Below are 10,924 nucleotides of genomic sequence, written 5' to 3' on the forward strand. Positions count from 1 at the left end.
ATGTTCACCATTATTAATAATTCAGTAATGGTAACTGAATTTTGCTTGAGTAAAAACTGCATAGATAATTTCAGGTTTTGATCCACTGACTGAAATCTTGGCCCTAAAGACTTTGATGGAAATTTTGCCATTGAATTCCAGCCAGATTGGTACTTTTCCAGAAGTTAGGACTGTGCAGTTTCTTAACTGATATGAAGGTTGTGCTGCTTACTTGGAGTCAAAGTTACACTGATTTGTCAAGTTGGAAACACATGACTCTCTGTTCTCGGTCCGGAAAGCAGTGGTGAAAATAAAGTAAGGAAACTAACCTTGTAGTTAAATATATTGCTAAAATCGAGCCCCAAAGTGCAAAATCGCTGTACTATTTTCTTGTTTAAATTCTAAAAAATATTTTCATTATCAGTTTCCTATTGAAGTTGTCATTAAAAGCTCTGATTACGTGTTTTGCCAGCACGAAAGAAAACACAGAGTATGTAAAATGCTGTTTTACTGAATTTATTTTGATGTCCTACGTGCTGATATAAAAAGTTTCAGTCAGTAAAAGTATATCGGAGACTAATACAGTTGTATAAAATGCCTAAATTATTTTGGATTATCAGATCACACAGTTTATCCATCCCCCCAGTTAAAGCTTTCATGTTAAATGCCTTAATCATCATTACTGGTTACAGATCACTGGTAGCCCAGTATACTACAAGTTGTAGAAGAAAATAACCATCCCAGAAGGCAGAGACCATTGCCCGCTTCCCTAAGTAAGGCATACTTATTATACGGAGTTAATTTATTGTCATAGAAATTGTTGTTAAGGGAAAAAAGCAACAACTCAGAATAGTTTGGCATAATCTTAGAGAACTTAGAAAGGTGGGGGAGTGCATTTGCCCTAAACCCAGAATGGAGAATTTGGTGTGAAAGGGCAAAAATATGTTCTTGCAATAAGACTTTGTTGTATTTAGGATGGGTAAAAGACATGGCAGTCATTAAAATATAGTATCTGATTGACTGGATATCCTGACAGTGGGCTGTTCCTCAGACAAACCCAAACGTGGAAATTTATCTGTACAGAGCCTTAACGTCTTTGCTGTTCTGTCCGTCTTTGTTCAAGGTAGCAGCAAGAACTCCGTCCGTACTGTAAACAGACAAAAAGACACAACATCTGCAAGTTTCCTTCTGACAAACCCTTCCCTTGCGGTGTTGTAGACTGGTGGCAGACATGGGGCGGCAACAGAAAATACTGATATAAAGAAAACATGTTTTAAGCTGACTTCACAAATATGAGAGGAGAAGCTTCCTTTTTTTTTTTAAGCTCACACAGCAGGGAAGAGCTGTGCGCCAGCGGGACTTGGGCCATCTGTGGAACACGCAGGTTCTGGTCACTGGCGTGTACAGGGTCTTGTGGGGAGAGGTTTCGCTGCCCCCCCCCGGTTCACATCCCTTCGGTGGCCAGACACTGGGAGAAGATGGAAAGCTGTGCTCTACCAGCGAGTCATAAAAGAAAACCCAGCCTCTGCTGCATGTAATGGTATTTGTTTTATTGGAGATTTAAGTTAAAAATTAGCAAATAATATATCTATCCAAAAATCAGAAAAAATTTAGTAGACAAATATTTCTCATAGTGACAGATTAATATTTTTCTCAAGATTTTTATCCAAATATATTAACTTTGTTCACAAACTATGTTACTGTAAGTAACTTAGTTGCATAAAATCAGCCTGTGTATGTATATCTATGCATGTATATAGTAGCAAACTTTTTTAGGTAGATCTCTAGAACCTGTGAGTTTTTACCCTTTAAGAAATTACAGAGATTCATTCTGGAACAAAACAGACTCGTGAAAGCATTTAAAGTCACTGTAGTGTGACTTGTGTAGAAAAATTATCACAACTCTGGGTTTATTAACAAAAGAGTTTTCCCAGTTAATATGTTTATACAAAGCTGACAATCTCTTAAAAATTTTCTTCTTTTTCATATAAAATTCCAGCAGCTGATCCAGATTCCATTCCAGATGCCTCTTCAGACAACTGGTTCTCTGGAGCACAGAAGTACTTCACTTTCAGAGGGTGACCAGGAAGCCAAATGACACGCATGTGGCATGGAATCATTTCCTGGAGAACAGATTTAAGAAAAAAAGAAAAAAGAAAAAAAAAGTTATCTTTATGATCTTTTTGTTGTTTCTCTGTTGACGAAGGTGGGTATTACATATACATGCTTTCTTACCTGTGTTGGAGTTTCGTGAAGTAAGACAGTGTAGTCAAACTCGGTAAAATCATCTTTTCTTATCTGGATATGTAACAAAGGAAAAAGCAACCAAGAACACAAAGTTATATTGTTGAAGTATAGTATCTACTCTGATTTAATTGACTGCATTTAGCTTAATAAGGGAGAGAGATAAAAAGGGCTTGAGATGCCTATGATAGCTGGCTAGAGTAAGATAGATTTTGTATGTGGAGGGGAGGGGAACTGGGAACAATTCCTGTGTAAAGACTTTGAGGACACTAATTGGAGTGTGGCTTTGCAGTCTGACTGTACTCTGACGTGAAACTAGGCTTACTCAGATGCTAATTACTTAAGTTAACCCTTGAATGAATTTGAGAATCCTATTACTCTCTCTTTCTGAAAAAGTTCTCATTCTAAATAACTTGGGAGTAAAAAGCAAGCACACTATTTGTAGATCACTGATGACTGAGATGGAAACAAACCTTTGGAAACTCCTATGTGCTGCAGCTGTGCGATATGTTCCCCAAGAGAGCTCATATCAAATATTAAGTTGATGCTACCTTTGAGCACAGCTAGGAAGGCAAAGAACACTAGGAGTGACAGTGTGGGGGTGATGAATTGCAGAAGCACATGTGCAAATCTTCTGATTAATCCTGCAGAAGCCAACAGATCCGCTCAGGCAAACAAAAAAACCCAGAATTCTGTCCAAATGAGTAATATTCTTCTACCAAACTCTGGACAAAATAACTTTTTCTGATTGAGATACTTGTATGTGAAGCCACTAGGATCTTGGAAGAATCACAGATATTACAGAAAGCGTGAGCTGTCAATGGCTGTTTTATTTTCTGTTGCTTGGTAGACAGTGTTAGCCTCTCTAACATAGACTTGTAATTTCTACTTGGCTTACCCACTGCTTCACAGACTTGACTTGTGCCATGGAGTAACCCAAGTTCTCGGTTGATTTTTCCCACATTATGTAACTGCTGCCAACAACAGCCAAAGCCCACACTGGCTCAAGGGAAGGTTCAATATTTCCATAGCTGTCTGAAAAGGACAAAGAAAATAATATAAAAATGATGAATTCTGTCTGTTCATCAGACAAATGATAAACCACAGAGCCCTTTGACGTGGCACAGCACTACTCCAGGGACGTAACTCTTCCCTCGGACACGTTGCAATCTTCAACAGGGAGGAGAATGAACTGATGATAAACTTGCTGTGACTGAAGAAGTATGAAAGCATGATGGAACTGAAATTATCAAGAGACGTTATTCACAGAGCCCCCCCAAGGAGATGAGAAACCCAGCATCCATGAGGATGGAGGTGACTACCTAACCCAGGAGGAAAAGAGGGACCAGGGCACTCTCTTTCTGGTATAGGAAAATTCAGTTATTCATCCTGTGTGGATTTCCATCCACAGATGGAGGAAGATTTGTGGATTAAGGCAGTTGTCATTACTTGAAGAAATTTTACATTTACTTGAATACAGAGTTGCATAGGCTTGTTTTCAAATCCTAAACACCTTCACAACACCGTGTTGACTAACACTCTTGCTAAACCCAGCAGGGGTTTTTCTCCCCAAGAATCTTTAGCAAGGTGGAACTTTTTTTGGAGGAAAAGAGGAAGGAGGATAGTTAGCTCTACGGTTTTAGGGTGCTACTGTGAGAATACATCTACTTTTTAAAATACGTGCACATTTCCTTGTGTTCTTAAAAGTGCCAAAACTCTTTGATATGAAATGACATAAGATTATTTGGGGGAATATACCTGGAATATCACTTGCAATTATTGGTTTGGTTTGTTGCTTAATTTTTTGGTAAAATGTGTTGTCCTCTTCTTGGATTTGCTTTTCATCTTTGGTATCTACGCAGTTGATAGTGACAGCAGGCGGAGATTTTCTCTTCTGATAGAACACTGTAGCAAGGCAGTTCCCAACATTTTGCTGTAAAGGTAGAATTTCAAACTGTTATTATTAATCAGCATTTTATTTACATGCAGCCCATTTTAAAAAGAGCTCTTGATATTACCATGTGAAATATGTGTATGTAATAAGTACATTACATTTTTATATGATATACTTTGTAGGAAGCTGTACAAGGATCACAGAAAGTCTTTAGGCATGCTGGACATGCAGGTAAAAGCATAAAAATAAGTCCTTTGATTGTGAAAGATCCATTTACAGAAGCAGTTAAATATATCCTGTTTTGAAGATGTTGAAGTTTAACACACACTGTCAGAGAAAACACGGTGGACTATAAACTTACCCTGCTTCTGTAGTCTTCGGTAGTGAACTGCAGGTAATATTTATGACCAACTCCTGGGATGTTCTGGAAGAGAGAAGAGTTCTGTCCACATTGTAACTATGGCCTTATATATTATTATAACTTAATCACTGCTGAATGCATGGCTCAGGCAGCAGTGTGGTAACACGCATCACAGTGTCCCTTGCTTCTGAAGTGGGGACTCCAGGGCAAAGGCAGGAAGAAGAGCCCTGCCCTCTTAAAAGTAGTATCTGGGGTCATTTGAATCCATCAGAAAACAAGGAACCTTAACTTAAATAATTAATTCAAATCTTATTTTGTGTTTCTACTTTTCTGTTAACTCCACAGAGAAAAAGTGTCTGTCACTGGTTGATGATTTAAAAAAAAAAAAATTGCTTAGCAACTAAAAACTCTTTACTAGTCATGACTACACAGCATATCAACCTATATTTAAGTGATTTTTAAAGATTACATTAATGCATTGATTTTTATTGTTCATGTTTTTGTTAGAAAACAGTAAACAACCCAAGTTTACCCAGTCTGTCTGTGGCTGGATAAAAATCATTATTCAGTTAAAAAATATATGTTATATCAATCTCAGACATTTTATAGGTATCACAGCACATAAGCTAGTCACCTGTAAGTCTCTGCAGAATCAGGTCCTTATAGGGGTGATATAAAGAAAAGAGGGTTTGAGGGAAGGATGCTCATGAACTACTGCTGCCTGGGAGCCCTCGGTATCTGGAGCAGTATCTATAACGTTGTAATAAATGAGCAAATACTGGTCTGAAGATCTCAGCAGTAGTATGATACGATACTGCAGCAGGTGATCCTGCAAACTGGGAGCTTGCTTCATAAAAATTAAGATTTAAAAATATATTGCTTGGCCTGTTTTATAAACAGGATGCTATTACTTTCCGCTTCGATGCCACGAAATCAGGGACCTCAGTGACACTGCTTTAACAAAATCACTTCTGTTTCCCAAAGAATAAACTGAGGTGCTCCATGAGCACTGAAGAGGGAGAACGAGGGTGCCATGACTACCTCATGGCCTGTAACTTCAGGACATTGGTCAGATGAGATACACTGATGTGGTCTAGCAGCAAAGGATCTTAAAAACAACAATAAATAACCTTTATGTTAAAAAATGGTTTAAAGCCTTTCCCCGCGGAGATATGCAAGAACAAAATGCAGCTCAAAGTCCTTCACAGGACAGATTGATATGGAGTAACTTCAAAAAAAATAATTACAAATTCAACTTGAAAGGAGGTATTTTTTGCACAGGCTATCAGGGTGCCCTTGAATATATAGATGAATCGCATCTCGCTGACTGATTTACAACAGAACAGGAATTACAAAGGCTAATTTAAGCTTAGTGATGCTAATCTTGCTCGTTTTTTTCTCCTGTGACTGGAAAGAGGGTGACTTCTCTACCCAGCACGTCAGAGCGCGAAGCTAATCTATCCGCTCTGATTTGCCCTCTGGAAGATCTTCTTTCATGGAGTGAGCCCAGACAGCTCCGCTTTATCAGAGTGAAGTGAGCTTTCCCAATACCTCCATCCCTCTAAATCTGTCACCTCTAAAGCTACCAGCAGTTCAGCTACCCTATCATCTCATCAGAAATTGCACTTGTAAGGAAAAACAGAAAAAGAAGACTCCTTGCTGCTAGGAAATAACCAGCAGAAAACACAGAACAAAACACAGAAAAGCACAAAACATCAGAAAAGTCTTAGAAATGTACACCTTTGCAATGTGTCATTTTCTTGGATTTGCTAAAACTTGTCACAGTGTTTTTGTGTTGATTGTTGCTGACAGAAATGGTTCGGTTAAATTCTGATTTTGATGCGGGATATCACAGACTGCCCTAGCCCCAAGCATGCTAGAACAGAAGCTTGTTTTCAATATTAGTCCTGAAAAATACTAATTACTATGAACAGGATCAGTGCATCATTTAATAGTGCAAGAGCACAGCCTGAAAAAAAAGTATTTGGATGATCTGCTCTTTACTTCATCAGTCAATCTCTCTCTAGCAACAACTGTATTCATTTGGGAGGGAGGAGTCTGAGTGACAGAACAGTGAGGATGATTTTACATTTATAGACAACTACTTGCTTGTGAATTGACATTTGGTGGTGTTTAACTGGTGTATTTTTAAGCTTTTCTTTTGATTAAATCAGCCATAAGTAAATCAAAGTAAGTCTTTTTGTGTGCTAGACTGATTTATTAGATAAGCTTTCTGATATACAAGTCAAGTCACTTCTGTGTCTGCAAGTTTGTTCCTTTCACATTATTAATTGGTTTAATAAAAGGTATTCTCCCTTATCACAGACCTATTCCTGCTTCTATCCTTAAACTATCATAGTGATTCTAGCACCACTTGTGTAGTATATTTTGTTACATAGGTTTTCTGTTATGGGACATATGTAAGGTAGCATGGGGAAAATGCTTTTTACTGGAGAATGCAAGCTGCCTTTCAAAGTGTGCATTTAAGTCAAATTGCTGTATTCCAGCAACAGCATTGATTTGTTTGCGCCCCCCCCCCTTTTTTTTAATACAATACTCTTCACGTAAACAGCAGGAGAATTCTGGCTGTTTGCACAGTGCTGAAGGTTAGAGTCCTAAGCAAATGTGCACATATTTTACTTGGCTAAATTTTGGCCTTTCTGCTCCTATCACACTTTCTTCCAGAAAGCCATTAATAGCAAAATGATAGTAAAGTTTAATTCACAGGGCAAGGCCATGAGCCCAGCACCTGCCTTTAGTACATACACTTAGTTATATACTGCAGATAATAGGACAAATTGGTTTAGTTACTTGCTCTACTTTTATAAAATCTCATCTTGAAGCTTTGTGAAGAGGAAGTCTGCAGTTTGGCCCCGATCATGCTGTGAAGGGAACGGAGGAAACGGAGCGGCTGAGTTCAGGTCCTTATCATCTCTTCTCTGCTTCCTCATTCTCCCCTTCTCTCCTGCCCCCATCTTGTGCTTTGGCCAAAAATACGTTGTCCTTCTGATCTGCTTATTCTCAGGTTAAAATGACAGTCTGTTATGTGAACAGACATTCTCAGCATAGCAAAAAAAAAAAAAAAAAAAAAAAAAAAAAAAAAAGCTTCTTTCTGAATTACAGGTTTACAAAAGAATCAGTAGTTTGTGGCACAGAAAGAAGGGTCTAATCCCTCATGATAATCACTGCAGTTAAGTCTAAGTTTCTAGTTACTGTAAAGCTACCTGAGAGATGCTTCCTCTGTTGTTCTAACGCTCCTCATTTGATCAAGTATTGACATTTTTTCTTTCCTGTAGCCTTGGCTCTTACAAAGGATAAGGCACAGTGACCTAACCGTATTCCTCCTCTTGCCATCAATCCAAAGAGGGGAGCACATGAAATAGCTGCACTCAACAAGACTGCAACGCTCCTGAAGCAGGAGGAATTTGGCTTTGATTTAATGGATGAGAGTGGCTGGGGTTGCCTGCGGAGCCTTTCCACGACCTTCCTGAAGTTGCACGGTGCAGCACAGCAGCCTGACCGCACACCCCCAGCTACGACAGCGGGGTCTCAAAGCCCTTCACAGGAGCTCCAGTACTCTTCTGTCTGGAGCATCCACTCATCTAAAAAAAATGCTCAGTTTTTCCTCCAATATTATTTGTTCCATTGGTGTCACCTGTTCTGTCTCTGAAAAAAAAATTATAATTTTTATTGCTGTGATAACTTTAAGAATAGTAACCAGCCTCTGACAAAGTATCTCAGCGGTTTCATTGCATTTCCTTGACAGCAAGCACTAACGAAGAAAACATCTATTGCAACTTTGTCTAAACTTATTATTCAGTCTGATTGCTCAATAGAAGAATATAAAAAAAGCTTCATGACTAGTGACTTGGTAAATACTCAGCTTAAAAGGAATACATAATTCCGTGTTTATGTGGTTTTTGAAGTGGAGATTCTCTCTCCACTTGCAACACCTCCACCATAGTAATACTCACCTAGAAAGCTCTCAAGTGGCACTACACAGCTAAAATACATACTCAGGCTGGAGATATATATCAGAGGACTTCTTTGATCTTAGCATGGAGAGGGAGAAGGTGTATTTGGCATGAAATAATTTTAACTTTTACAAATTTATTTCTATTTTTTAAGAAAAAAAGAGCACTGTTATTTTCACAGTTATGCCAAAATGCGTTAATAAGGTTGAATAGCTGTTTAAGAGCAGTATCATTCCAGGTCACTACAGAGGTGGCTTCACAGTTCGGTTAAGCTGCTTTAACCACCCGCTAGCCACAGAAGAAGCGGGCACGGAGTGAGACGTGCGCTTTTGGCCCCTGCTCAACCCAGGCAGGGGGGGAAAGCCAGCAAAAATGGCTCTTTATTTTCTCTCCCTCTCTACATTTGGTTTTCCCTAGGCAATCTACCTACCTGCCACTGACTTGATCTCCCCCCATTAAAACGTGGGGTCCTGGCTGCTGAGAACAAGCAGAAGTCTTTAAATTCTAAAGTGATGACCGCAGTAATTTAAAATGACTAAACACATGAAATCACAGTTTGGCACCAGGATGAGCTTGTGAAATCTCCATCCATAAAACTGTATTCCGTAGCCCAGTTTTAGCAAAAGTTGCAGTTCAGTCAGATCACCTAGCTATACCTGCTGTTTTACTATGCATTGCCCGTCCTGGTTCGGCTGTTGGTGGCTCGGTTGTGCTTTTCAGGAGAGCCCGGGATGGGGGGACTACTACGTCAGTGAAAGTTTATATCTCGAATTCTGGGGTCTTCAGCTGTCACGCGCTCATGCTTCTCTTATTAAAAATGTACTTTAAAGTGCAACTGTCTACAGCTCCATGAGACGAATGCTGCTGCGACCTAGAAGATGCTCATTTAAGTAAAAAAATAAAAAATAAAAATAAAGGCACCACCATCGGTGCAGAGGGAGAAGAAAAAGCGCCGACTGCAGCCGTCCGCGAGGCAGCCCTTATCACACGCCCGGCACATCCCTCCTGCCCGTTGCTAGGAGAGGAAAAGCCTCATTGAGGTCTCGTTTTACACGAACCTGAGAGCTCCTTCACATCCCGCGGAGCCGCCGCGCTGCGGGCTGTTTCCAATTACCGCCGTTTCACCGGGAGCAGGTTGACGGAATCAGTTTAACACTACGGCATTCACGAGTTAGCAAAAACGGGATAATTTCACGATGGAGCTAGGTCCGGCGATACACTAGCCCACGCGAAAGGAGCCTAGGAGCCCGGCGCCGCCGCGGCCCTACCTTGAGCGTGGCCTTGCGGACGAGGCGCAGCGCCCGCAGCGCGCCCGGCGAGCCCGCCCGCTGGTTGCGGTAGTGCAGCGCCGCGCGCGCCGCCGCCGCCGCCAGGCGCCCGCCGGGGGGCAGCTCCCGCGCCGCGACCTCCCCCGCCACCGCCGCCTCCTCCGGGGGCCGCGCCGCGCCGGCCGGCGGCGGCGACAGCAGCAGCAGCAGCGGCAGCAGCGCGCCGAGGCAGAGCAGGGGCAGCGCGGCGGGCGGCTGCATGGCGGGAGCGGCGGAGCGAGCGAGCGAGCGGCTCTGCTGCGGCCGGCGCTAATAACGGGGCGCGGCCCTGCCCCTGCCTCTGCCCCTGCCCCCGCCGGCGAGCGCCCCGGGCAGCGCCCGCCCCCTGCCGCCGCCCCTCCGCCCCCCGGCGGGAGAGCCGCCCCCGCGGCCGGGGGGGCAGGGGGCAGATGAGGGAAAATGGGGGGTTGTGAGGGGAGCTGGGGTGTGAGGGGAGCCGGGGGGGGGATGAAGGGAGTCGGGGGCCCTGAAGGGAGCCGGGGGAGCAGGAGGGGAACCGGGGGGCATGAGGGGAGCTGGGGTGTGAGGGGAACCAGGGGGGCAGGAGGGAGATGAAGGAAAATGGGGGGGGGGGTGAGGGGAGCTGGGTTGTGAGGGGAGCCGGGGGGGGGATGAAGGGAGTCGGGGGAGCAGGAGGGGAACCGGGGGGAACATGAGGGGAACTGGAGTGTGAGGGGAACCGGGGGGGCAGGAGGGAGATGAAGGAAAATGGGGGGGGGTGAGGGGAGCTGGGGGGTGAGGGGAGCTTGGGGGGGGGTGAGGGGAACCGGGGGGGCAGGAGGGAGATGAAGGAAAATGGGGGGGGTGAGGGGAGCTGGGGGTGAGGGGAGCTTGGGGGGGGGTGAGGGGAACCGGGGGGGCAGGAGGGAGATGAAGGAAAATGGGGGGGGTGAGGGGAGCTGGGTTGTGAGGGGAGCTTGGGGGGGGGGTGAGGGGAACCGGGGGGGCAGGAGGGAGATGAGGGAAAATGGGGGGGGTGAGGGGAGCTGGGGGGTGAGGGGAGCTTGGGAGGGGGGGTGAGGGGAACCAGGGGGGGATGAAGGGAGTCGGGGGTCCTGAAGGGAGCCGGGGGGGCAGGAGGGGACCCGGGGGGTGTGAGGGGAACCGGGGGGAACATGAGGGGAACCGGGGGGGGATGAAGGGA

General features: G+C 43.7%; 1 protein-coding gene across 1 annotated transcript; it reads right to left on the reverse strand.

Moving 5' to 3' along the window:
- Nucleotides 1-474: 474 nt before the first annotated feature.
- Nucleotides 475-10,019, reverse strand: LOC106496724 (ovocalyxin-32-like). The gene is made up of 6 exons (XM_067301565.1): nt 9,721-10,019; nt 4,479-4,541; nt 3,982-4,156; nt 3,122-3,258; nt 2,215-2,277; nt 475-2,102 (listed from the first exon to the last, which is right to left on the reverse strand). The coding sequence occupies exons 1-6, from the start codon at nt 9,979-9,981 to the stop codon at nt 1,944-1,946; spliced, it is 858 nt and encodes a 285-aa protein (XP_067157666.1). The 5' UTR covers nt 9,982-10,019; the 3' UTR covers nt 475-1,943.
- Nucleotides 10,020-10,924: the final 905 nt, after the last annotated feature.

Source organism: Apteryx mantelli, chromosome 9 (assembly GCF_036417845.1).
Source record: "Apteryx mantelli isolate bAptMan1 chromosome 9, bAptMan1.hap1, whole genome shotgun sequence".
Classification (NCBI taxonomy): Eukaryota; Metazoa; Chordata; class Aves; order Apterygiformes; family Apterygidae; genus Apteryx; species Apteryx mantelli.